The following is a 27,440-nucleotide window of genomic DNA, read 5'->3' as shown; positions in this document are numbered from 1 at the left end:
GCGCACGGGGCGAGGCGCGCGCGGGCGGCCGGGCTGGCGGGCCTTGTCGCAAGCGCTGCGGGCGGCGGTCGGCGCGGGCACCTGCGTCCCCGCGCGCGGGGGCTGGCGCTGGGTGAGTGCGGACGCGCGGACCCCGCAGCGGGGCGCGCCGGGAGGGCGTCCTGGCGGCGGCGGCGGCCAGGCTGGCGGGGAGGCGGGGGCGCGGCGGACGGTGCGCGCCCTCCCCAGCCGCGGCCGGGCTGCGCGCTCCCCCTGCGCCCCTGCCCGGCGCCGCACCTGGGGGCGCCGCGACCGCCCAGTGCGGGCCACCAGGTGCTCGCCGCGCCCCTGGGACCGACCCCGGGGTCGGGGGCTGGGGAGGGACGCGCGGTTTTCTCCCGGGGTCTTGGGGGGGCGGGCACCCTGGTGGTGGCGGGTTTTCTAGCTGGGGGCGCGGAGCGTCCCCGCTGTCCCCAACGCCCCGTGCGCGGAGCCCTGCGAGGGACCCGGCGCCGCGCTTCCCACCCGGGACCCCTGTGGGTCCCACTTTGGCGGGGGTGGGGGGGTGGCCGGGGCCACCTGCTGACCTGACCCCAGGTCGTGTGCAAAGTGATCGGGAGGTTTTCGCCCCCCGCGCGCCCCCAGCAGGTAAGTGAATCACGCGGGAACGTGGAGGATCTGCACAGCGATCCGGGGCGGGAGGGATTTAAAAAAAAAGAGAAGAAAACGTGGCTAATGTGATGAAATTTAACAAAAGCCAATAAAATAAGCTCCAGTATTTCTCCGAGGCTTTGAAAGTTTCCCAGTATTGTTTTACAGAGTCTAAATTTAAGCATCTAGCTTTTTTTTTCTTCCCCCCCCCACACCCCCACCCCTTAACCACAGAAACTAACCTCAGAAAACTTTTTAACTCTTTGCCAGAATCTGGTTGGCGCAAGGCAGAAAACTTAAGAGGACAGGAACATGATTTTGTGTTTCAGGTTTTTCCCCCCTGAACAGAGGAGGGGAAAACAGGTCTGTTGCTGGAACCTTCGGTAGGAAGAAGGTTCCTTCTGGCTCCAATTTTAATGGAGAACTTTTTTTTTTTTTTTAATCCGTATTACTGAAAGGTGTAGAAACACCAAACCAGGTATAAGGGTGAACTTGAGGGAAATGCTCACAGAAGAAAACCTTATTAAAAATACTTTTCTACTTGATTTTTTTTAAAAAAAAAGCACTGCTACATAGTGCTCCAGCAGGCACTAAAAAGTTTGCCCTCAAAGTTCCAAGTCTGAATGCTACTGATTGTTTTTCTAGGTGGAGGAGGTATTTTCGTTCATGAAGCCAATGTGGAAATACAAACAAATGCCCTATTTACTTGGGATTGGGTGGGAAGGATGGAAGTTGTCTAAAATCTTTCTTGCCAAAGTTGACAGCGTATGTATGGAATCTTGTGTGTTTTCTTGCCCAGACTAGTAAATGGCCATTTTTAAGTGACTGAGTATATTTCTTGCTAACAGCACCTTCAAATGAGCTTCTCTTTGAAAATTCTGGACGCTGATGATTTAGAAGTAACACAGTTTTTCCATTACTAGAAATAAGAAATCCAAAATAAGAGTGATAATTGAGAGGAAGCTGGAAAGAGGAGGGATGCTTTTAAGAAAATTCGAGTATGTTTGACTCCTCTGTCAAGGGTGGGGGGCGTTGCCTGTTTTATTGCAGGTCTGGAGTGGTCATTAATTCCCTCAGCAATATTTGTAGAGCGACCACCTACTACGGTGTGCTGAGCCCTCGCCGGCCACTGGGCATCCAATCATTTCGTAACATCACAGCCATATGGCCCAAACAGATTAAAATCAGATCCAGTAAGCCTTCATCAGGAGCCGAAGAGATACCTGGCCCCGGTTCCAAAGTTCTCAGACACCTAAGGAGGCTATAGTTGGCACCCCGTGTTGATTGTGAAGATCATCTCAGATAACTCCAAGAGGTACAGCCCTGGAAGCCCAAGGGGAGAGAGGAGAAAGGCTTGGGTGGGGCAGAGCTGAGAACCGGGGATCCTCTGGAACAGAAAGTTCAAGTGCATCTTATCTGCGTTGTTGTGGGACAGCCGCCAAATGGCCCCGAGGCCATTCGGGAAGGTGCCAGGGGAATCCTAGGAGCATCCCAGAACCGGAGCTCTTTTCTCCGACGGCGTTTCATTTCAGTTTCCATTGCACGTTCTGGTGGCAGTGTAGTAGTTTCGTAGCTGCCTGTGTGCTCTCAGAGGACGTCCTTGGCAACTCTGCCCCTGAGAGACCATGGCCTTCCCCTCTCGGTGCTGGGTGGTCTGCCGGCTGCCGCGGGAAGGCCCCTGCTCACGGTGGCACTGCTGTCTGCCCGGTGGCACTGCTGTCTGCCCCGCCGTGTTAAGGCATCACTGATAACAGCCTCTGCCTGTCGAGAACCACAGGGAAGCCGTACTTCTCAATAACGTTTCGAGACCCTTCTAGACTCTGCAGCATTCACCTTGAAACCTAAGAGTATTTTAAGAAAGTCAGTGCTGCTGGGTTTATAATCTGTGTGGTCAGGATTGGTAGTAAAGGAATGTGCAGGGCAGAACATTCTGCCTTACTGGCGGGGAATGGGAGAGTTCTTATGAATGAGCATCTTCACACTGGATACGTCCAAAGACTCTTAGCACTGTGAAGACGGGATTCTATTTTTTTATGGTAGTGAAATACACGCCACATAAAATTTACCACTTTAACGTGCACACATCAGTGGTATTAAGTACATTCCATTTACAGTGTTATGCAACTACCACACTATTGAGTTCCAGAACTTTTTTATCACCCCAAAAGGAAACCCATACCCATTAGGCAGACAATCCCTTTTCCCCAGCTGCCCAGCCCCTGGCAACTGTTAATCTTTTTCTGCCTCTGTGGATTTTCCTATTCTGAACGTTTCATACAAATGGAACCTTCAGTGTGTGGCCGTTTGCATCTGGGTTCTTTCAGTTAGCATAATGTTTTCAAGGGCATCCATATTGTGGCGTGTATCTGGTCTTCATTCCTTTTTATGGTTGAATGATATTCCATTGTATAGATACATCACATTTTGTTTATCCACTCACCAGTGGATGGATGTTGGTTGTTTCCACCTTTTGGCTACTGTGAACAGTATTGCTGCGAACAATCGCATGCAAGTTTTTGTTTGAACACCTGTTTTCAATTCTTGGGTCTATACCTGAGAGTAGAATTCCTGGGTCAGATGGTAATTCTGTGTTTAACTTGCTGAGCAACTGCTAGACTGTTTTCCACAGTGGCTGCAACATTTTGCATTCCCATCAGCAGTGTGTGAGGGTTCCAGTTTCTCCACATCCTTGCCAACACTTGTTATTAATACTTCCTTTTTCTTTTTTTAAATTATGGCCATCCTACTGGATGTGAAGTGGTATTTCATTGTAGTTTTGATTTGCATTTCTGTAATGACTAATAATGTTGAACACCTTTCCACCTGCTTGTTAGCCACTTATATATCTTCTTTAGAGAAATGCCTATTAACTTCTCTTTTGTATTAGCTTTTGTATCACCAAAGTTTGCCTGGGAATACAAGTGTAGTTATTTTCATAGAGCTCGGTTTGTGTATTATATTCCTTCTCAAACCTTCATTCTGTTGTGGGTATTTTTCTCCCCTGCTTTCTCTTCTGGGCTTCTAAGAAGCCAGTTGTCTGACTAGGGCTTGGAAATATTTAATATTCTGCCTGTTACAGTTATTGATCCCAAGGCGGGGTGTATTTCAGTTCATTCGGCAATGCAGTGTTTGCTGCCTGTTTGACGGCCTGCAGTTTGGCGAGCCCTGAGCAGGGCATACAAACACACCAGTCCTCATAGACTTCTCTTTCTGATGTGCACGGATTACATTTTATTCCTAAAAACAGGTTAATGGCACCTAGGGAGAAGAAACAGTACTGCACTGAAGGTGGAGGGGAATCCCCCTCAGATAGTCACCAGACACTCGTGTGACCTTAGGTTTCACCACTTTACCTTCTGGAATTTGATTTTCTGGTCTCTAGAATTTGGGGCAGGACCCAATGACATCACAGGCCCTTCTCAGACCCTGAAACTGGAGATTCTAAATTACTGGTTCAACCCAGTTTTCTTTATAAACCTAATTCTGAGAGTATTTAAAATAGTCTAGTTAGCACAAATTACAAAGGAACTATCTTTGTGGGGGAAAAAGTCTGTGGTCTTTTATACTAGGCTATAAACAGGTGACAATGGCCGCCTCCCGAAATGTGCATTTAGTATTTTCTATAAAGAATCAGGCCAGGCATGGTGGCTCACCCCTGTTAATCCCAGCACTTTGGGAGTCCCAGGTAGGAGGATTGTTTGAGGTCAGGATTTTGAGACCAGCCTGGGCAACATAGTGAGACCCTGCCTTTACAAAAAATAAAAAAAATTAGTCTGGCATGGTGGTGTGCACCTGTAGTCCCAGCTACTCGGGGGTGGGGGCTGAAGCAGGAAGATCCCTCGAGCCCAGGAGTTTGAGGCTGCAGTGAGCTATGATGATGCTGCTGCCACTCTAGCCTTGACGACAGAGTGAGACACTGTCTCAAAAACAAAACAAAACAAAACAAAAAAAAAACCAACTTAAGTTTAGGGAGTTTTCATGAACATTGGAGTTCCAAACATGCTATGCAGAATTGGGAACATAGAGGTAAATGAGGTCTGGTCCCTGCTCTCAGAAACTGTGGTCCGCGTGATGTGAGGAACAAATCAGTTAGGAAAAACAAAAAAGGAACTATGGTCTAGCAAAGGAGGTAAGATAAATGTCAAATATGGATTGATAACAAGAGGCTCACAAGTCCTTCGTGAACAGGGGACAGAGATGTCAGAACACCTCCTGGAGAACGTAACATCTGAGCTGGGCCAACAGGGGCAGGATAGCAGGAAATCAGGCTAGCATGGTAGAATTGTGGGTTTGATCATCACGCTGAGAGTCTGGCCTCTCATTTGGGGGCATTAACCTTCGCAGGGTTGCCAGAGGGAGGTAGTGATCGCAGACCGCGGCGTCCGGCCCTACTGCGCCGTAGACATTCGCAGCCGGAGGGAGTAACTTGAACAGGATGTTCAGGATTGAGGAAGGGAGGGTAAAATCATGAAGATACAAGATGGTATGAACACGGGGAGACACCTGAAAATGTCAAATGGCAAACAATTCTTGGTCCAAGAAAAGTTTTATTTTTTTTTTTGAGACAGAGTCTCACATTGTTGCCCAGGCTAGAGCGAGTGCCGTGGCGTCAGCCTAGCTCACAGCAACCTCAATCTCCTGGGCTCAAGCAATCCTCCTGCCTCAGCCTCCCGAGTAGCTGGGACTATAGGCATACAGCACCATGCCTGGCTAATTTTTTTTTTCTATATATATTAGTTGGCCAACTAATTTCTTTCTATTTATAGTAGAGACGGGGTCTCGCTCTTGCTCAGGCTGGTTTTGAACTCCTGACCTCGAGCAATCCGCCCGCCTCGGCCTCCCAGAGTGCTGGGATTACAGGCGTGAGCCACCGCGCCCGGCCCCCAAAAAAGTTTTTAGAAGCATTACACTAGTGAGCTAGAATGAGCTCTGTGGGACTCGCCTAACCTACTTACAGGCTTTGTGCCTCAGTTTCCTCATATGCTAAAGATACACTGTCCTCTATATAACTAGATAACCAGTGAATTTATTGCATGAGCACCTGCTAATGCAATCAGCGAATCCACTTTATGAATAAGGTGTCTTTCAAAAGACTGTGAGGTGAGCGCGCAGCGTGTTTTCATTTCTTTCCGTGTCGACTCCTGTTTTGATTTTAGAGATATCTTTTGAGGAGAAACATTTTATAACAATAACATTTTATAAATCAAACATATAATAAAAGCAGACTTAAAATTTTATTTCAAGGAACACTTCCCGTTTTTACAATGTTAATTATCAGTTCAAGCGTCAGAATGTTAGGTTAACCGTATAAAATTACCGATATTCAACGGTATTTTCCGATATTTAGAATATTCAATGGTATTTTCCAATACTTACTGATATTCATCGGTATTCAACGGGTGACACAAATGACACCTTCGCACGATGTGGTCCAGTTGTCAGGCCCTTCCCTTTTCAGCCACTGTAAGGATTTCAAGTCCGTGAACTTGGAAATTCACAGGGAAAGCCAGTATATTTAAATATTGTATTTCTTAGCAGATTCTCGTTTCATCCGGAGGCTAGTTTTGTTTCTGTTTTCCCAGGTGCAGAGGTTGACTGCCACAGCCCTTTCCATTCCTTGAGTAATTATCAAGCTCTGCTCTTGGCAATCCTTGAACTTCTGAAAATAACATCTTAACTGTCTGTTGGAGTCGTCCAGTTTTTTTCAACAAACGTTTGGTTGTCCCTATTTCTTGAAAAATGCCTTGTCACCCCCCATTAAAATGGGGGTCTGCCTTTGTCCCCATGGACCTGGAGTCAGAGTGAGTGGTTTGAGTTTGTCACAGGGCTCCCAGGAGCGCAGGGAGCAGGAGGGAGGCTCCGTGTGTAATCTCTCCACGTAAAATGTTCTTAGTCCTCTGCCCTAAATCCTGCTAGCAAAGAGATTTTGGAAGATGAGGTTAAAAGTCTGACACAGGAGGTTGTCACAGCAGGAGGTCTTGTGTGAGCTTTGCTCCTTCCCTGTTTGGACTGAAATCTGTTCAACTTGAGATAAGATATGTAAATCAGATTGGGGCTGCCTGTCTAACCAGGTGTTATAAATACCATTGCTAAAGGAGCATGCTCTAAGTCAGCTTTATTTTCATTGTAAAGGTGAATTAAAAAATCAGCCAAGAATTTTGAGCTTCTCAGGGAGAAAAAAAAAGCACCATAAAACAATAAAGAATAGTTATCGCTTCCAAGTAAGAAGACGTTTCATCTCAGCAGCGTGGCACATTTTGGGTGATCAGTAATGTCTGCTAATAAGTAAAGAGAAAGCACACAAACTTGTTTCACAAAAGAAGGATACCTTACACTGGAATTTTCTTTCTTTCTTTCTTTTTTTTTAATTTGCTCAAGAATCCCGAATTGTAATAGGCATACTGACTGATGAGCCAAGAGGAAAATGTGCAGTGTCTGTGTTTGCAGTCATTTCATTAGCTAGAAATGTCCTCCAAACTAGATTTTGTTTTTGTTGATAATTCTCTGTTTGCTTCCTTGTGGGGTGTTATTTTTTGTCACCAGGAACCAGTCGGACGTCTGGTCAATCCAGACGACCAATCTCAGGTGAGATATTACTTTAGGAAAATCTGATTTTCATTTCTCATTCAGGGATGGCAAACTGGTAGTAGGAAACTTCTTCCCTCGAGGCCTGTTAACCTTGCCTACCTAGGTATGGCAACCTGGTGAACTTGTTTGCTTACGTGTGGGCGAACCAATTGCTTTCATGTGGTGTACGGCCCTGAGTGAATTATCGCCTCCTAGTAATAGTTGAAACTGTACACAATAGAGACAGTTGGAAATCCACTCTTGTTTTTCCACATTGTTCAAAAAACAAATGCATGAAAACATAATCATCCTTCCAGGAAGTAAAATTACTAGCCTTTTTAAATTTTTAATTGTACTTAATACCCTTGAGTGCCAGATAGAGTTTAAGGGCCGAAGTTCTTACATAAGAGTTTCAGAAGTAAGGAGAAACCTGGTTCAGAACAAAATCGTAGGAAAAGGTTGCTAAATAGTGACCACGTCAACATTTTAAAACTCCAGAGCAAAACTAACTCCACCACCGGCACTCCCAACAAAACCGGCTTCCAACTTGGGATTTTTCTTTGATCTCCAGGGCTGGGATGTAGTCCTCGTTTGCTTAGTGAATACTTTTGGAAGCATTCTTTTCTTTCCAAGGTTTTTTTTCCCTTGAAATAGAGAAACAGCCCAAACTCGAGAGTAATTCCTACGTATTTATTGTACTTCAACCTGTTCGTTTGTGTGCAGGCCTGTTTTGGAGGTGAATTGGTCATGGACTACACCAGTATTGGGAAGCGTTACTGGTTCTTTGTTCAATTCTTCTCCTCCATTCACCCCTTCCCCTCACACCTAGCAAAATTGCTCCCAAAGTTTCTTTATGCGTATGACAACAAATACAGATGTCCGTTCTTATGCCACAATCCCTCATTTTCTCACAAAGCATAGTATTTTCTATATGGTCCTGGACTCCGCATTTTTTGCCTGGTAATAGACGTGGAGATACTGCACTCAGCAGCGCACAGAGAACTTCCTCGTTCTTTTTACAGCTGATTAGCATTCAGTTGCATGGATGATATACCCCTAGTTTATTTAACCAGTCCCTTACAACATACACTTAGGTTATTTTCAGGGTTTTTCTTTTTGGTTGTTGTTATTACAAACAATCCTGCAGTGAATAACTTTATACATAGATCATTTCGCATGTGTGCGATTTATCTGTAGGATAAATTTTCCCCAGTGATTCATTGCTAGGTCTATAGGTATTTGTATTTTACATTTTTGATAGATACTTCATTGCCTTCCACAAGGCTTCTACCAATTCATGCTCCCACCAGCAGTGTCTCTGCAGTACCTTGTTTCCCTCAGCCTTTTAACCCCTGCTTTGTGGCTGCTTTGATTTTTCTTCTTGTGTTTGGTGTTCTGCAGTTTCATTGCGAGTGTGTAGTTGTACGTTTTGAAAAACGTATCGTTTGGGACACCCTAGAATATCTCAATTTGTGGATTGATTTTTTTTTATCAGTCAACAGGACACAGACGGCACACTTGAAATGAATAATTGAATAAATGAAGTTGAATAAATGGATGACTTACACAAATATAAGTACGGTTTAGAGAAAGCAACAGGGGATGGTTCGGGACCTAGAAGACAGCGATGGGGCAGAGGGAGGGAACCATGACTAGAACTTGGGGGCAGGACCTGGGTGATGGGGACATCTGATAGATGCTGTGTTCTTTTTTCTTTTTTGAGACGGAGTCTCACTCTGTTCCCCAGGCCAGAGTGCCGTGGCATCAGCCTAGCTCATAGCAACCTCTAAGACTCCTGGGCTCAAGCGATCCTCCTGCCTCAGCCTCCCGAGTAGCTGGGACTACAGGCATGCGCCACCATGCCCGGCTAATTTTTTCTATATGTTTTTAGTTGGCCAATTAATTTCTTTCTAATTTTAGTAGAGACGGGGGTCTCACTCTTGCTCAGGCTGGTTTCGAACTCCCGACCTCGAGCAATCCACCCGCCTCGGCCTCCCAGAGTGCCAGGATGACAGGCGAGGCTGTGTTCTTAGGAGAAGGACAGACTACCCTGCAGGACCTGGGAGAGGGGATGGGGCAGCCTTCCTCTCTTGCCAGGGTCTCCCATCGCTGGATACAACCGGGAGCAGGTGGCAGGGGTGCTCACCCGATGTTCCTGCTTCCCGAGGCAGGGCAGAAAAGCTCCCAAAGAAAGGAGGACGGATCTCTTGGGGTGGGGTCCTCAGACTGAAAATGTCCCACATAGCATCTGCCATCGATTCTGAGCAACTCTCAGCCATCGCCTCCCGAGACATGACTGCTGTCTCTAGCTCCCCTGCCTGGGCAGCTCCCGTTAGAATAAAGCTTTGCACCCTGCACTGTTTCAGCTTCTCGTAGCTTCTCACGTCCCTCTGTGCTGCAGTCTGGAGGATGGATGGGTCCTTCACATCTCCCTTCCTTCCCTCTTTCTCTCTAGCTATATTGAATCTTCTGTTTACCCCATCCATTGAGTTTTTAAATGGTTACTACATTTTTCTCTTTAAAAGGTTCTGTTTGGTTCTTTTTCAGATTACCCTGGTTATTTTTTATTTTATTTATGAAAATAGCATTTCCTTCTGCCCGTCCCTGGAAGAGGTAGTGGTCATAGGTGTCCGTATTTTATCTAGCAGTGACACAACTTGCAGCAGGCTGTGTGGCCACTGGGCTGTGTGGCCCCGAGCCTGTCAGAGGAGGGTTTTCTCCTCTCTCTGTCTCTGTCTCTGTCTCTCTCTCTCTCTCTCTCTCTCTCTCTCTCTCAGGCCCTCACCAGATGCGGCCCCTCAATCGTGGACCTCCCAGACTCCAGGATCGCGAGCCAAATAGATTCCCGTTCATCATAACTCACCCGGTCTCAGGTGTTCTGTTACAGCAGCACAAGACAGGAGATGAGGGCCGTGGCCGTGGCCGTGAGGCAGGCAGGCGCTGAGTGGCCCTGAGCTAGGGAGGGGGGCGGAAAGGAAGTGGCCACAACTGATGTTGTGCAGGGGTCCTCAAACTTTTTAAACAGGGGGCCAGTTCCTGTCCCTCAGACCGTTGGAGGGCCAGACTATAGTTTTAAAAAAACTATGAACAAATTCCTACGCACACTGCACATATCTTATTTTGAAGTAAAAAAACAAACGGGCAAAAACACCTGCATGTGGCCGTAGTTTGAGGACGCCTGTTGTAGAGGAAGAGCCTGCAGGGCTTGTGAGTGGCAGGGAGGGGAGACGCCAGAGGAGTCCCCACAGCTCGTTTGTGCCACGAGGGGCTTGCAGGGGTGGCTCTGACCAGCCTGATGGAGCTCTGGGGTCTGAACTTCCGTGGAAGATTGCGGAAATACAGACCCTCGGTGCCCAGGAAGGGGCCGAAACATTATTCTGTCAAATCTCCAGCGCCAAAGTCATTTTTAATACGTCCATCTTTTCTTAAACATTAATTCAGCCTGGACAACAGTGCAAGACCCCTTTTCTAAAAAAAAAAAAAAAACAATTAAATTATTAAATTATTCGTATGTCTTGTGGCTTCAGAATGGGTAACACCATACAGGAGAAAAGGAAGGCAGTGTCCCCAGACACTCTGACTCAGGGTTCCCTGGCGGTTGAGCCTTTGAATCGAGGTGACTCTCACTCGTGCAGAACCTTTGTTTCTGAGGGACGAGGCACTTTGCTAACCAGCCTCGCTAACCGGTGTCGCTCTCTGTTTGATTTCTCCAGACGTGACCCACTCCCTCAGGATGGGATGTTGACTCCTTCCGCACGTCTGTGATCAGGCCACCGGGAGCGGGTTTCTGTGGGGATGCCTGTGACCCGCCAGAAGTCAGACTCCTCGGGGATGGACTCCGCCGACACGTCCCCCGGCTGCAGGCTCAGGGACGTGAGCAGAGGCGGGAGTTTGGAGAGTCGAAGCAGCAGTTCTCGGTCCAGAAGTCTCACGCTGGTGAGTGGCGGCCGTCTTTGGAGCCTCTGTGTGCTCTGGTCGGTTGACTCTGCCCCTTCTCCCCTTTAAGGAGTAGCTTACAGGATCCCTTCGGGTCAGCCAGCTGGATGTTTTGGAGTACTTCTCTGTGAAATGGCATTTCCTTTTTAATCATCTTAAATTGTGCACAAACCCAGAGCATCGCCCATAGTGGTGGAGCAGATCTCTAGCTGTGGCGGATAACTTAGGGCTGCCCAGAGCCCTGAAGGCGGAAACAAACCCAGTTCAAGCGACTGGAGGAAGAGAAGCATCTCATGAGATGGAAACAATTTTCTTTTAAACATATATTTTTTTTTTTACTGCTTTACAAATAGAAATGCATTTGTGTCCCTTTTTCTCAGAATCCAGACTCTTGACATAGCTTTGAGAATTTCACAAGAAGAGTCTTTGGCTAACTTAGCCCCCAAAGACCTAAGTAGATAGGAAATGAGGATAAACAAAACAACAGGTTTCTTGGGAAAGAATGAGTTGGAGAAAACATGTTTATGCCCATTGAATTTGGAAGGTAGAAGGCTTACAGCAAAAAAAAAAAAAAAAGAAAGAAAAAAGAAAAAATTCCATCCTTATAAATAGTGTTTTTAATGTACCAGTTTGGATTATGGAGAAAATGGCAGCCCTTTCAGACTACAAATCTCCATATACTAAAAGAACGATCTAGAAAACCATACCTCACCCTTTCTGTCCCACCACGCTGATTTCAAGAAATGTTGACAAGTCTGAGGGAAATGCTGCTCTGCTTCACGCATGAGAGGAATGTATATTTCTACCTAATGTTGTGATTTTCAAGACATAATTTCTAACGCATTCAAACCAGAAAATCCAAAATGCCAAATATACCAAGGTAATTAAGATGCACACTGAATAAGCCCTGGCCTAGCTGACGTCTACTTGCTCCTGCACAAAGACGACAGAAGAAAGGGTCTGTCCAGCACCATTCAAGCCCTGAGAAGAACATCTAGATAAAAAGTTGGATAACAAACTTTTAAAACACATGCCAGCAATAGTTACAAAACAATCCTAGATTTATCTGTGTTAGTACAGATTTGGGACAGGAGTTCTGTTTTTAGAGAAATAGAGAAGAAAACATTTGGTTGAACAGAAAAAGTTGAGAAGGCTTAAAATACTTGTACCAAAATAACCTATACCTAAAAAACAACTGAATCTTACTTCAATAATTAAGTTCTTAGGCTTTTTCCTTTTCTGTTTTGCTTTCTTTTTCTTTTAAACAAAGAAATTTTAGTTTAACTGCAGACTATAGACAATTGTGGCAACTATTTGTGAGGGATTTAAAAAAAAAAAACCCTGGCAGAACTCATCTCTATTCTAGACCATAAACACCATTAAAAAGAATTATGGTGGCTAAGGAAATTTCTTGAGATGAGCCAAGCATCTCTTAATCACCAGTCTCCTAGGTAGGCAGCCCAGGGCATTTGTTTTGGCAGAGTGTGACTTGACGTTCACATCTTCTTGTGGACACCAGAATTATCTCCCTGACACTTGAGCAATGTTTTATTGATTTAATAATCTCAGGTGATGAGAGACCATCCCCCCGCCCAGGCTAAAACAGAACAGGGGCAGAGAGAAGAAAATAAGCCCCTTCTTGCATAGTTTTAGCGTATGCAGCACCCTCCTGCGTAGCCTTCAATGCCGTGCTCCCGTCAGCAGCCTCGTAAGCGAGACCATAAGTGCACGTGGCGCTGCCCCAGTTTCAGGATAAGGGTTTAATTATGGTTATTTCTAACTAGACACTATTGTAATTTTTCACCAGGGCTAACTTAAACCTGTACTTCTGGCAGGAAGGAGACACAAACAGACCAGGGAGGGATGAGATACGTGGACAGTTTTGACGACAGAACTAAAGAAAAATGGCTTACGAGCCTCGCAGCCGGGCTCCCTTCTGCCTTAAACTGACAACAGAGATCCGGACCCCTCACCTGCCTCTCTTACAAAGGGATCTCTACTAAGATGGGAACACCTTGAGCATGTGGCACTGCAGGTGCTCTGAGACCCTCCCAAGCCGTGTCACGTTGTCCTAGCTCGTCAAGGGCAGTCTTGCCACTGTGTTGTGAGGTCCTGAAAGGAGTAGAACAAGTTCTGTTCCATCATCCCATCGATTCTCGTATGTAGCAGGCATTTAGTAAATGTTTACTATTTAGCTATGTCTTAAAAATAGCTGTTTGACCAGACCAGTTTTGATAGCATCTGGGTGAGAAGTCAGAGGAAGGCAGGATGGGTGACTTACTGACCAGTCGGCTTCTCCCTCCTCACTGCTCCGGTTCCGCTTCCTCTCCTCGGGATCACAGAGCACACGGCGGATCACATTCCTGGTGTCCTCTGAGCCGTGGTCCGCCCTAGCTGTGGGGGGAAGCATCCCTCGTGCCGGCTCTACCGTCTCGATTCCCTGAGTAATAGGCGAGGCCAAAGACGTCGAATGCTTTGGAGAAGGAAGAGGGTGACTCAGGCCCAGGCACCTGCTGCCTGATCCCAGATATGTCGTGTGACTGTGAGGTCACAGCATTTGTCAGCTTAGGGAGAAGGGGGGTTTCAAGTCAGCTTGTTGGATATTGTCTTTGCCCAAGTCAGAGGTAAAAACGAACAGGGCGTGTGCTTGGGACGTACCCAACCCATCCGCCAAGAAGCAGACCCGGTATTAGAGTAAAACTTCAGGACGGTGTGGGTGAAGAACTTCCCACTTTTCTCAACCAGCCAAACCATTCCATTTTCTTCTTTTTTTTTTTTTTCTGAGACATAGTCTCATTCCATTGCCTTGAGTAGAGTGCTGTGGCGTCAGCCTAGTTCACAGCAACCTCAAACTCCTGAGCTCAAGCGATCCTCCTGCCTCAGCCTCCCGAGGAGCTGGGACTACAGGTGCACACCAGATTGCCTGGTTAATTTTTCTATTTTATTAGAGATGGGGTTTCGCTCTCATTCAGGCCGGTCTCAAACTCCTGAGCTCAAGCGATCCTCTGGCCTCAGCCTCCTGGAGTGCTAGGATGACAAGTGTGAGCCACCACACCCGGCCCACCATTCCCCTTTCTAGGAGGAAGCTCCAGTATGTCTGAAGGGCAGGGCAGACTTCAGGAACACACTTGGAATAAGAACCTACACCAGCACCGGGCAGCACTCTGTCCTGGCAGCACACCCTGGGGGTTTTGGGAATGGCATGTGCACAGGAGACACCAGCCTTAAGGGTTAAGAATTGTAGGTAACCTGACACCCAAAGCCTCTTTTGGTAGCCTTAAAGAGCTATCACTTGTGAATGCCTCTTAAGCCTCTCGAACCTTTTATTTCGAGTGTACATCATCTCTCAGAGTAGTTACCAACTTGGCAAAGAAGTGCTGCCCTGCTAAGGTATTAACAAGCATATAGTACTAGGTTATTAGGTATGAAATGTCCGATTTCCTTAAGCACGAAGTGTGACAATTGGTATCTCAGACATTTCACTTTGACACTTGTTTTATTTTTATTGTGAAGGCACATCCTCATTCTTTCAAACGCACAGTTTGGCTTGGGATTATCTTTCAAGTTTTTTTTAGAGCAATTTTTGTGAAACCATGGATAAGTCAAAAATTTGTGTTGTTTTCAAATATGAGTTCCATTGTGGAACTAATGCAGCACAGATAGCTCGAAATATCAACGAAGTGTTTGGGAAGGATGTGGCTAATGAACGCACAGTGCGTTGATGGTTTGAAAAGTTCTGTTCTGGTGAGTTTAATCTGGAAAATGAGCCACGTGGGCGACCTGAGACCAAGGTGGATAATGATGAACTGAAAGCTGTAGTGCAAGCGAATCCATCCCAACCTATGTTTGAATTAGCAGCAAGGTGTGACATTACTATTCCGACATACTGGAGCATTTGAAACAAATCGGCAAGGTAAAGAAACTGGGTAGATAGGTTCTGCATGAATTAAACCAGTGTCAGAAGAGAAATCGTCTTGAAGCTTGCCTTTCTTTATTGTCACGACATAAAGGCCAACATTTCTACACCGTATTGTTACATGTGATGACAAATGGATTCTTTTTGACAATGGCAGGCGTTCGGCACAATAGTTGGATAAAGATGAAGTGCCAGAACACAGTCCAACACCAAATATTCATCAGAAAAAGCAAATGGTGTCTGTTTGGTGGTCCAGCACTGGTATTATCCACTACAGCTTCATGAAACCTGGTTAATCGATTACACCAGATGTCTACTGCAGCCAGTTGGACAAACTGCTGAGGATGCTTGTGATTAAGCAGCCGAGATGGGTCAATAGAGACAGGACAATCCTCTTGCAAGACAACGCTCAAGCACACGTCGCACAAATAACACTGCTCAAACCACAGCAGCCGGACTTGGAAACTCTCTGTCACCCCCTGTATTCTCCAGACCTTGCACCAACTGACTCCCACTTCTTCCAGGCTTTTGACCACTTCTTGCAAGGAAAAAGTATTCAGTTCTCAACAAGCTGTGAATTCAAACACAGCTTTTGCGATTTCATCACCACTCACTCTCTAGGCTTCTTGTTGCTAGTATAAACAAGCTACCCTTAATGTGGCAACACTATGCCCATAGTTTAGGCACATACTTGGATTAATTGTACTGTTTCTTGTTTGAGATATAATAAACTACACTTTTGATTTGAAGTTGGACACTTCATATTTAATGACCTAATAGAGTGGCCGGGCGCGGTGGCTCACGCCTGTAATCCTAGCACTTTGGGAGGCCGAGGCGGGCGGATCGCTCAAAGTCAGGAGTTCGAAACCAGCCTGAGTGAGACCCCGTCTCTACCAAAAATAGAAAGAAATTAATTGACCAACTAAAAATATATATACAAAAAATTAGCCGGGCATGGTGGCGCATGCCTGTAGTCCTAGCTACTCGGGAGGCTGAGGCAGTAGGATTGCTGAGCCCAGGAGTTTGAGGTTGCTGTGAGCTAGGCTGATGCCACGGCACTCACTCTAGCCTGGGCAACAAGTGAGACTCTGTCTCAAAAAAAAAAAAAAAAAAAAATGACCTAATAGAGTAAAACGTAACTGATTATCTTCATGACCGTGAAGTTGGTAGTGGTTTCTTAAATAGGGCACAAGAAAAGTTCTGTGAAAGAAAACATGTATACATTTACACTACATTAAAATTAAGGAGTAGTATCAAAAGACCTCATAAAAAGAGGGAAGAGGTGGGACTCTGAGCAAAAAAAGATATTTGCATCCAACAAAACATTTGCATCTAGAATATATAAAGGACTCTTAGACATTGTATTTTTAAGACAACTTGATAGAAAAATAGAAGAAAGACTCCAACGGGCATTTTATTAAGAGGATCTCCCGTCAGCCAGTAAGTCAGGCGGAGCATCCCTATAGAATCTGAAATGCTCCAGGATCCGAGACTTTTTGAGCACTGACGCGACGCCACAAGTGGAAAAGTCCACACCTGCCCTATGTGACAGGTCGCAGTGAAAACGCAGGCACTCAGCACACGGTTTATTCAGTGTCCCCAAGGGAAAAAAGACCTTCCCAGCCCCTGTAGCTGCAAGACATCTTTTCTGCACGGGCCAGATATGTATGCCATATTTTTTACTGTTAAGGACTTATGTGTACATAAGTATAAGAACACGATAGCTGAGCAGCGTGTAAATTCGGAGTCAGGAATGATGGTGATGCCGAACAGCCACAGATGGGCCGCGTGGGTGGCTTTCCTGTGAGTTGCTGTTTTGTCATCTTTTTGTTTGCTTCCATATGTTTTTTTTTTCGAGACAGAGTCTCACTCTGTTGTCCGGGCCAGAGTGCCATGGCGTCAGCCTAGCTCACAGCAACCTCCAACTCCTGGGATCAAGCGATCCTCCTGCCTCAGCCTCCCGAGTACCTGGGACCACAGGCACATGCCACCATGCCTGGCTAATTTTTTCTATATATTTTTAGTTGGCCAATTAATTTCCTTCCATTTCTTAGTAGAGACGGTGTCTCGCTCTTACTCAGGCTGGTTTCGAACTCCTGACCTTGAGCGATCCTCCCGCTTCGGCCTCTCAGAGTGCTAGGATTACAGGCGTGAGCCACCGCGCCCGGCCCCATATGTCTTTCATATTGAAGTTTTTCCTAAGATGCTCGATGATTCTTAGATATCCGCACATACTCGAGAGTAGGATATTAAGAAATCGATGAAAAATCTGCACTGGGCTTTGCTCCCTGTGGCCTTAACTGTGGGGTGATCTCGCCGGGGAGCCCCGAGGGGCATTGGCCTCGGTTGGCTCCTGCGCCCTTCAGACTCCCTGGAGAGGACCCTCGCAGTCCGCTGTGTGGGGGGATCGCTTCGGCTTCGTCTGCTCCCCACGTCTTTAATGCAGTCCTTCCCCGTCAGCTCTGCCTCTGAGTTCCTCTTGGGCCTTGTTTAAGAACAAGCGTCCAGTTTTCTGCTGGGGTGAGTGCATTGCTCCTGAAAGGGACCTTCCGCCAGTCCCGCTCTTTCCACTGTCGCTTCCCCACGCTCCCAGAGCCGCTCAAGACGCCGTCCAGCGCCTGCGCATTGGGCAGCTCTGCAGGGCTTCGGGGGGCCGTTTCCCCAGATGCTGACGCAACACTCAGCCTTCTTGGGTCTTCTTAGTCAGTTTCCACCTGTCCTGCTTTTTTTGTTGCTGTCATCTCTTTCCCTCTTATTTTTGTCTTTATGATTTAGGCCTCTGGTGAAAATAATCTCTTTATTTCAGTGGAGTTTCTGGAAGGAGGGGAGATAAATATGTGAGTCCAATCCACTGTCTTTAACTAGAGGTTTCTTGTTATGGAAAAAAGTGTGTCTGATAGCAGTGAGTGTGGAGCAGCTCTCTGAGGCCGGCCTGGAGGAGAATTGCTTTTCCGTCCCTGACTCCCTGGGAACCACAGGGCTAGGACCCACAACAGGGCTTTTTTTGTTTTTGTTTTTTTGAGACAGAGTCTCACTCTGTTGCCCAGGCTAGAGTGAGTGCCGTGGCATCAGCCTCACTCACAGCAACCTTAAACTCCTGGGCTCAACCAATCCTCCTGCCTCAGCCTCCCGAGTAGCTGGGACTACAGGCATGCGCCACCGTGCCCGGCTAATTTTTTTGTTCTATATATTTTTAGCTGTCCAAGTAATTTCTTTCTATTTTTAGTAGAGATGGGGTCTCTCTCTTGCTCAGGCTGGTTTCGAACTCCTGACCTTGAGCGAACCTCCCACCCCGGCCTCCCAGAGTGCTAGGATTACAGTTGTGAGCCACCACGCCCGGCCCCACAACAGGTTTTTGACAGAATTCTTTTCCATGAGGTATGATGGTGAGGACGCCCAGCCACAGCCTGTCAGCGGGGTGACCCGAACTGCAGGGACTTTTAGAAATCAGTGAATTCCACCCTGGGCTCTGTATCTATCCTGACTTTGGCCACTGTCATTTGCTTTTTCTTTCCCTTTAGTGAAACCGCTGTTTTTTATCTCTTCTGTTCCAATCTCCAACCTTGTCTTGCAGGACGACGAGAGCCTGAAGCACCTCACCCACGAGGAAAAGGATGTCATCCTGTTTTTTGAAGAGACGATCGATTCCCTGGAGGAGGACTTCGAGGAGCCCGTCCTGTGCGACGGTGACGACCGCTGCCACTCCTCCCGCTCTCTGGAAGAGAGCACGTCCAGTCCCTCCGAGCCCGAAGACGTCATCGACTTAGTGCAGCCACCGCCTGCTGCTGGGGAAGCCGAGCGTCTTCCAGACGGGACGCAGGTGCAAGGTGAGGAGGAGGCACAGGTGCAGACCTGTGCCCCGGTATGTTCGACTCTGCATGGCAGAGCCCCTTCCAATGGCATTCTCCTGGGTTTGCCGTGTAGACGCTGCGGAGGCTTTCCAGAGTTTGACGGGGGACAAGCATCCTCTTGGTAGTTTGGTTGTCCAACGGAGGGCGATGCCAGAAGGACTGGGATAAAGCATGAGACTAATTGGGCATATAAATAGCTTCCCTGTGTTCTTGTGTGTATACACACACATGTGGAAAGGAAAGACGGGAAATTGGAAATCGCTCCAGGTAATAATTTTATTCTGCAAAGAAAATACACGAGGTACTTGTCTTTGAGAGCAAGGTTATGCCCCCGATTCTGCAGCAGGACTTTCCAAGGTGGGAGCCCTTGAGCTGGAAAGCCAGCCTGTTCAGGAAAACAGAAAAAGATCAGCCTCTACTTTGTCCGTTTTGCTGGATTCCGAGTGGCGTCAAAGTGAGCCCTGGGATGGAGCTGGAGGGAAATGGAGAGAAGTCCCTTCCAGTGTTGTCTCTCCCTGATTGGACAGGACACTGGAAACAAACGTGGCCAAGGGGAGGAGGAAACAGAAGGGAAAGCGCTTTTGCTCTGGCCACTATAAAATGCTGCCACTGGTCATGAGCCTCTAGAAGTGTGTGTGTTTTAAGCAAGGCCGCGTACTGCTCAGAACTTCACAGACTTTCAGCTGTAGGTTCCGTGGAAATATGGGGCTTGGTTGGGAGCGTCTCTTCAAAGCAGAGACCTAACGTGAATTTCCCACTTTTATCACACTTCTGCTTTGAGGTTTAGTTCCTAAAAGTAACTTCCACCAGCGGATCCTTTTAGAATGTTAGCTCCCTTAATGATGCCGAGGGAAACAGTTTTTGAAAATAAGTTGCCGTCTCCAGTCCAGTCGCTAACACGATCTTCGCATAACGGTTTTAAGTGTCTGCCCCGTGGCAGGCGTCGTGTGAGATTCTGAAGCCACAAAGATGAAAAGACGAGGCTCACGGGTCTGGAGCGGGAGACAGGCGTGTGAGTGCAGCAGAGTGTCAGGTGGTCTGCGATTGACGTATGTCACGTTAGGAGCATAGGACGGGCTCGAAGGCAGGCGTGTTAGATTCCACCTGGGGCTGTTAGGAAACGTTTCTGTGTCACAGGGGAAAGTGACACAGCCCTGTGGTCCCTCATCGAGGAAGGCCTTCCAAAGTTGTCAGTGTGTGCCACAGGCTTTCCAACCTCAGTTTCCCCTTTACAAAATCCCCTAAGGTGGCTGCCTTTTGCTCCATCACTCCTGTCACCAGCCTCGGGTGAGGGAGCCTCGGAATCCTGCTTTGGCAGGACGTCTCCTGGGTGCTGCCGGTTGTTGACCTCCAGGTCTGTCACTGTCACGGCTCGGCTCGTGCTCAGCATGTGCTTGTGACAATAATCTGCTTTCTTGCTGCCCAGTCCAGGGCACGGGGATGGGAGAGTTTTCACTTGCAGGGGGCACTGTGGAAGTTGGTGTCGTGTCCCTTTGAGACTCTCTTGAGTTTGGGGAGCAGGAGCATCATGCGTTTACTTTTTCACGTGTGGTGGCGGCTTATGAGGCTCTTCCCTCCCGCTCCAGGGGCTGGACCTGCTGGGAAGGAGGCCGTTCCTGACCTTGACTGCGGAAGACCGGACGCTGAGGAGGCGGCTCCGGAGCCAGATGCCACCGCTCCAGAGGCCCTTGCTCCAACCCCGGCCCCAGCCCTGCCTGGCCCCTCCGCTCCAGCCCAGCCCCGCAGGGAGCTGCTCTCCCCTCCGCCCGCAGAGCACCCGAAATTGCTCCGCTCCGTTCCCACCCCCCTGGTCATCGCTCAGAAAATATCTGAGAAGTTGGCAGGGAATGAAGCCCTCTCACCCACGTCCCCCTCGAAGGAGGGCAGGCCCGGGGAGTGGAGGACGCTGGCTTCCCCAGCCCCCCGGAACGGAGACCACGCCCTGTGGCACAGACACACGGCGCCCGCTGCGCCCAAGGCCCACCGCTTCCCCAGCAACATCAGCGTGACCAACAGCTCCGGGAAGGACTTCAACAAGACCATCTCCAAGGCGGCCGTCAGCGTGCAGGAGCGGAAGGCCCAGGTCTTGGCCAACATCAATGGTGTCTCTTTCCTCACGGCAGGAGACAGGGAAGACCGGTCCCAGAGGAGTGACCTCGCCGAGCAGAGGAGGAGCTTCTCTCCAGGGCAGGTGACGTGTGACCAGGACAAGCCAGGCCTGGCGAAGGAAGCAGGGCAGGCCAGGGATCGGCAGTCCAGGGCTGTGCAGACAGAGCCGTCCCCGGCGCTGGCCAACGGCTTCCGGACCATCCACGACGTCCTGAAGAGCGAGCCCAGTCCCTTCGTGCCCATTGGAAAGACCATCACCTTCCGTCCCGACCCGGCCCTGCCCGGCAAACTCGCATGCCAGGGCGCCAGCAGGAGCTGCTATGAGCCCCGGCCCCCGGACTACGGCCAGGACGCCAGGAGGCGGTCAGGCTCTCTCCCCCGGGCAGGGGGGTTCAGGCCCCAGGGCATCACCGTGCAGTTCTCTGGCCGGGGCTCCTCGGAGGAGGCCCGCCGCGAGGCCCTCAGGAAGCTGGGGCTGCTCAAGGAGAACTCGTGACGGAGCCGCGCCTCCAGCCAGCCAGGGCCAGCGGGACGGTGAAGGGGGGTGACATGAGATATGTTAGCATTCGCACAGGGCTGGTCTCATCCTGCAAATCCAGGAGCTATTTGGCCTAAAATGGATGTAAAGAGCAGTCGCCCGGGTCCCTCTGCTGTGCCCCGTTGGGGACAGAGCCGAGAGGCACCAGGCTCGGTGGCCACTGGGCTGAGTGAGGGAGGAGAGAGTACTGCCTGGCCCACCCCGACCAGAGAGACCTTCCACAAAGAAAATCCCGACCCGTATCTTGTCATCTTCCTTTTTCCAAGAACTCAAGAGGGAGAATAACCTTTAAAACTTGGCTGGGTGTGGTGGCTCATGCCTACCTGTAATCCTAGCACTCTTGAGAGGCCGAGGCGGGAGGATCGCTTGAGGCCTGGAGTTGGAGGTCGCAGTGAGCTGTGATGATGCCACTGCACTCTAGCCAGGGCAACAAAGTGAGACTCTGCCTCAAAAAAATAAATAAAATAAAACTTACAGGCTTCCCTGATCTGTAAATGCCACGTGGTTTCGGATTTAGGAGAAACAGGATGGGGTTTGTGTTGTCATTCTCTAATCCAGCCTTTCATCCTGAGTACGTGACGTGGCGGCCAGTTTAGGTCCCTTATTATACTCAGGGTATTCCCCGCCTTTTCTAAGAAAATAAAAAAGAAATGTTTGTTAAATTTTTATAGTGTCCTTAATACACTTTTTTTTTTTCTTGGTTTTTGAAGGGTTTAAAGCACAGCCCTAGCTATGCTTCTGTTTCTTGATATAATTTGGTTTGCTCCATTTTTTTTTTATACTGCAAATTGAAATGAAACCTTTAGAGTATGATTTACTATAATTTTGAGTTGTGGGAGTGAAATAGAAAGGTTGGGTTTGGGAAAGGTGGTAATTTTGAGAGAGCAAGTCTCAGGCCACAAGGTCAGAGTTACTGGGACACATGCACAAGCCTGGGTTGCGTGTATATATATGTACATAGTAAACGTCTGTAGATACATATATGTGAACATTTACACACATAGGTAGTGTGTGTGCGCACGTACATTCATTATAAATATAAGCTTCCGGAAACCCTCCTGAGTGACTACAGAGTACCACCACTTCCTATTCTCAGCAATGGGATGATGATACAAGAAACTGTTACTCTTCCTAGCTTGGAAGTCTCTTAAGGATTCATCTCCACGATGTTTTCTCAAACCCAAAGTGCTTTCTTTCTCAACAGTATGTTCCTCTGTTCCCAATTAAAGTAATATTCCCTGTTTCCAAATGAGTAAGATAGCTCCTTTTTTAGGGAAGAACATTTTAAAAGATTTATCTCCTTTAATTTATCACCTGATTTTAGTTTTGCATGTTCAGGGTAGCCAGTAAACACTAGAAAACAAAAGATTCTTAAAGATCCTTGATTGGCTACATCCCATGAGCGAGATCTCGGGGTTAATTTAAAAGGGAAAAAAACAAACAAAAAAAAACCACAGCGAACTAGGCTACCCAGCAGGGAAAAAACTGGCTTCTCCCAGACTACGTCTGACGCGCTGAGTCGTGCCCGCAAGCATTATTATCAAAACTATTTAAGGCTGGAGTCTTAAACCTCTAAAAATAGACAGGAGGGGCTGTCTTGAGAACCCACACCCTTGTGTTTGTGTTTCAGCCAGCCCCGAGACGGTCTCTGTTTCTTTCTTGTTGAATATTACTTAAATTTAGACTTTTAAATGTGCTGTGAAGGATGTTTTTCAGAGTATTCATTTTGCCTTGTAAGTTATATCAAATGAATGATGATTTTTTCCCCATAGAACTACATACAGTATTTGGTGTCTCATCCAGCTCTTGTTCTCATGAATAATAATCATCTCATAGATTCTTGATGATCCTAATTTAAATAGGTGCTTTAATTTTACAGCTTTTAAAAGTAGTTACTTTTGATTTTACTTCTGTTTTATGTTGGATTTGTTTAAATGATTTATGAGAACTCTTGTTTCCTTTTCACAAAGTGAGATGCCATACAGTGTTTAATGAAGGTCTTGATGTGACTAATGTTTTAAATATTCCTTATATGTGACGATTGTTTCTTTTTATCTTATGGTTTCATTGTGAGTAGGGTGAACTTGGCTGCATATTAGTATATTTGTTCTCATAATCACATTTATGAATAATAAATTGAGAGTTTTATCTTCGGCATAAGCAACATTTTTTGGTATTCTGTACTGTATTCACAATTACTTTCTTTTAAATTGTTATATCCTTTCTGTTTATTCATCATTTCACCTATTTATTCATAATGATACTGTTACTCTAGTCATTCCTTGCACCCAATACCCTAGTAATTGGAGCCATATATTTTGTATGAAGTTCAGATCAGAGCTGCTGATGAACTAACCTGTGTGTGTATGTATCACGTTAACAACAAATCCAGTCTGCTGAAGGGCATGAGTTTCCTTGCCATGACTACGTGATGTGATGTTCTTAGAGGCCATCTGGTCCAAGGTCATTTCAAGGACCATACATGTTCCAAAGCAAAATTGGAATGAAAAGGATGAATCCTGAGTGTCCAGGTTTTTCTTTTTTTCAAGGGATGCTTGTTAAATCCATCTCCACTTTTATGAAACTCTTTTTTTTTTTCTTTTTTTGAGACAGAGTCTCGCTTTGTTGCCCAGGCTAGAGTGAGTGCCGTGGCGTCGGCCTAGCTCACAGCAACCTCAAACTCCTGGGCTCAAGTGATCCTCCTGCCTCAGCCTCCCGAGTAGCTGGGACTACAGGCATGCGCCACCATGCCCGGCTAATTTTTTTTCTATATATATATTAGTTGGCCAATTAATTTCTTTCTATTTATAGTAGAGACGGGGTCTTGCTCTTGCTCAGGCTGGTTTCGAACTCCTGACCTCGAGCAATCCACCCGCCTCGGCCTCCCAGAGTGCTAGGATTACAGGCGTGAGCCACCGCACCCGGCCTGAAACTCTTAATACTTAAATCCAAAAAAAATAAACAACCAAATACTGTCCTTTGCTTTTAGGAACATGTGTCCAGATGGCCAAAGCAGAGTCTCCTCTGCAAATGGTGACCCTCTGCCGTCACTGGCGTGACAGTATTTGCTGCGGTTCTCTCCTCTGCCTCTTCTCCTTCCTGTTACGTGGCATCTAGCGCGCGTGCTCAGCACTGTCACAGAATTGGCAGTTTTGACTTTCGCTCCGCCTCCTGTGAGGCTGGGTGAGGAGAAGAGGCACAGCAACACCACCTGGGATGCTGCCCCTCATGTGAGGGCCATAATATCATAACAGAGCCCCTGGCCTTCTGCGTCCCCACCGCACTCAGAGCCACTGAGGACGGCTCCTAGCACAGGCGGCTCAGAGCGCGGGGCCCAGGGCGCCTTCCTGGCCTGCACAAACCGACTTAGGGCCGTGTAGCACCCTTCCCTCGGGGTTCCTGGTAGGTGTAGCTCCCACCGTAGGACGCCCACTGGAAACGAGCTTCCATGAAGAGCTAACTTCATTGGAATTATTACGTGCGGCCTTATGGAACCCTCAGGCTTGACCTTGTTATGTAAAAAAATAAACCAGAAATGCATTTTCTCTAAATTCCCACAACTCCAGCTATGAGGAGGCTGACCTTGCAGAGGATTTGGTGGTGATGCCACCTTCTATACAAGTGATCTAAGAAATCGGCTCCTTCACGTTTAATAAAGAGGAAGGGAGAGAGAGAAATAAGGGGAACACGACAACAATTTACTTTTATACACAAACGTGTGACTGCCTTGCTGATGTTTTCACAGCGGCTTCGTGCAGAATGGAGGCATTGTGTGTTTTATCGCTGTGACTCTGCAAGATTAATAAACTTTTCCCCCCCCCTAAACTGCTCCCTTGGGTTCTTAAACTTTCGTCATCACATAATGGTGTTCTCTGAATGAGCAGTAGCCTTGTTTTTCTGTGTTTCTTCTTGTTCCTGGCCTGTGGTCCCTGCCAGGGTGGGAGGAGGAAGGGGAGGAGTCAGGTGTGTTCACCTGCCAGAGAGGTTCATGTTTTCGTTGAAATGACAAGTTACCAAACAGGTTTTGTGTCTTCTCTTCACAACAAGTCCTTTCCTCCCCCTGCTTTAAAGTATGGGGAACCAGTTCCTATATCCCTTTCTAATCTCCTAGTTGGACAAGCCCGACTTTCAAACATCTGAGAGAAGAGAAGCTGTAAGCCTCAGCGTCCTGGGGAAACTGGAACTCTCTGGCTTTGAATTTGAAACAGAGGCGTGGCTGGGAACCAGGGTCACTGCCTTTGGCCAGCCCTGTGGGGGGGTCTAGTCCAGAGGAGAAGAGGCCCAAGGACACGTCCCACCCAGGCTTTGTAGCGCAGGACCAGTCAGCCTTTGAGCATGACAGGCAAAGGCCTTCCAGAAAAAAAGAATAGCAAAGCTTTGGCCTCCACGTTCCAAATTCACAAGACTTCAGAAATGCCAGTCATCCGGTTAAGCAGGCTCACCTCCATCCTTATTGTCCTGGGGGTGGGGTGAGAAGCCTGGGAGCCAGGAAGGATTTCCTTCAGGCTTCTCATCTGAACTGTGGGGACTTCCTAGTTCACAGCCAGCTAAAAAGTGGGGGGACATGGTGACCTCTCCAGTAATGATCTAAAAAACCTCCATGGCAAACTTGACATTCTCCAGCCTGGGGAGGAGGGGACACAGCGGCAAGCTTTGCCATCTGCCTCCTGGGTTCCTTCCCAATCCCACACCTGTGCTGCGGGTCCCCTCCCAGGCCCGTCCACTCCAGGGCATGCTAGGATCTAGAGCAAGGCCGGGCCGGGAGGTGTCCTCACCTGTGTCACTAGGTGAGTTTGATGCAGGTTTCCTGACTCCCAAGGGTGCTGTGAAACCTCAACGCCAGCTGTCCCCGCTCTGCCCCTCACTCCTGAGCCTCCGGAGGGTTTGGAAGGTGAGACCCGCTCCAGCTGTGGGGTCCTGAGTTCCTGGCTGCTACGCCCGGTCAGGGGCATGTGAGCCCACCCCCACTCCTGCCTGTGGTCAGTCAAGCCAGTCACAGTGACCGTCCCTGCCCCCATCCCGCTGCAGGTAAGAATTCACATTTGGAAGCTGAGGCTAATGGAACTCAGTTGTTGATAAACAGGTCACACTTCATAAACTTTAACCCCGGAGTATTTGTACATGAAACAATGCTGCCAAGGGGAGTGACCTGCGTTCTGGAAATACCTTTCAGGGGCAGGGCTGAGGGAACCAGAAAGCCACGTGCCAGGCCTGCCTACTCTCACTTTAGGGGGCCTGTCCCGGCCTTGGCTGGTTTTCCAACGTCCCAGTCAGTTCTGTGAGCTGCAGAACATGGACATGACCTGGCCTGCGGGATATGACAGTGTTCATTCATTTGTTCCGCAACTCTCCGTGTCCTTCCTGTGTGCCAGACCCTGAGGGGCGCTAGATGGTGTCTCCTTTCTTCGTTACAGCCACGTGTAGGTGGGGTTGTCACGGCCACCAGCACAGGGGACTGTGTAAGTCTTGCTCTCTCTCTGCAGCTTGGGCCGCACACTCCTGCTCCCATGTGGACAAAGACATTTTCTGCTCATTTCCCTTCTGTAGTGCTTTCCTCCCTCCCAGAGTCACTTCCTGTGCTGTCCTGCCCTCTTCTCCTCAGGGCTCCGCCCTGCTCTGGGCTTAGGTTTCAGCTAAGAGGGACGGTGTCCATGGGGGTAGGAAGGAAAGGCAGCGGGACATCGAGTCAGGCCTGGGCCTGCACAGGACCCCAGGGGGTGGGGGATGGAGGGATGCTTGAATCTAGTGCTTGTGGCCTCGGCCTTGAGGGCTCAAGGCAGGTCCTTTGTTGGCCTCTGTCTCGTCCCTCTTCTCAGAACTTAGTTCTGGAACCTGGAATTGCCCGTCTGAGTTTCCAACACAGACATGCGGGGCTCCTACTCAAAACACACCT

General features: G+C 48.0%; 1 protein-coding gene across 1 annotated transcript; it reads left to right on the top strand.

Moving 5' to 3' along the window:
• PROSER2 (proline and serine rich 2) lies at positions 1 to 25,372 on the top strand. The gene is made up of 4 exons (XM_012740345.3): positions 1 to 112; positions 10,911 to 11,133; positions 18,624 to 18,876; positions 20,487 to 25,372. Exons 2-4 carry the CDS (start codon positions 10,993 to 10,995, stop codon positions 21,503 to 21,505), a joined length of 1,413 nt encoding a protein of 470 aa, XP_012595799.2. The 5' UTR covers positions 1 to 112; positions 10,911 to 10,992; the 3' UTR covers positions 21,506 to 25,372.
• The last annotated feature ends 2,068 nt before the right edge of the window (positions 25,373 to 27,440 follow it).

This window comes from Microcebus murinus, chromosome 25 (assembly GCF_040939455.1).
Source record: "Microcebus murinus isolate Inina chromosome 25, M.murinus_Inina_mat1.0, whole genome shotgun sequence".
NCBI classification, from domain to species: Eukaryota; Metazoa; Chordata; class Mammalia; order Primates; family Cheirogaleidae; genus Microcebus; species Microcebus murinus.
This window is presented reverse-complemented; position numbering and strand designations above follow the sequence as displayed.

Excerpts from the sequence above, each read along its gene's own strand:
- PROSER2 (XM_012740345.3), top strand. The coding sequence starts at position 10,993 with ATGCCTGTGACCCGCCAGAAGTCAGACTCCTCGGGGATGGACTCCGCC. Across the intron at positions 11,134-18,623 it reads GGTCCAGAAGTCTCACGCTG|GACGACGAGAGCCTGAAGCA; the intron begins GTGAGTGGCGGC and ends CTTGTCTTGCAG. Across the intron at positions 18,877-20,486 it reads AGACGGGACGCAGGTGCAAG|GGGCTGGACCTGCTGGGAAG; the intron begins GTGAGGAGGAGG and ends CTCCCGCTCCAG.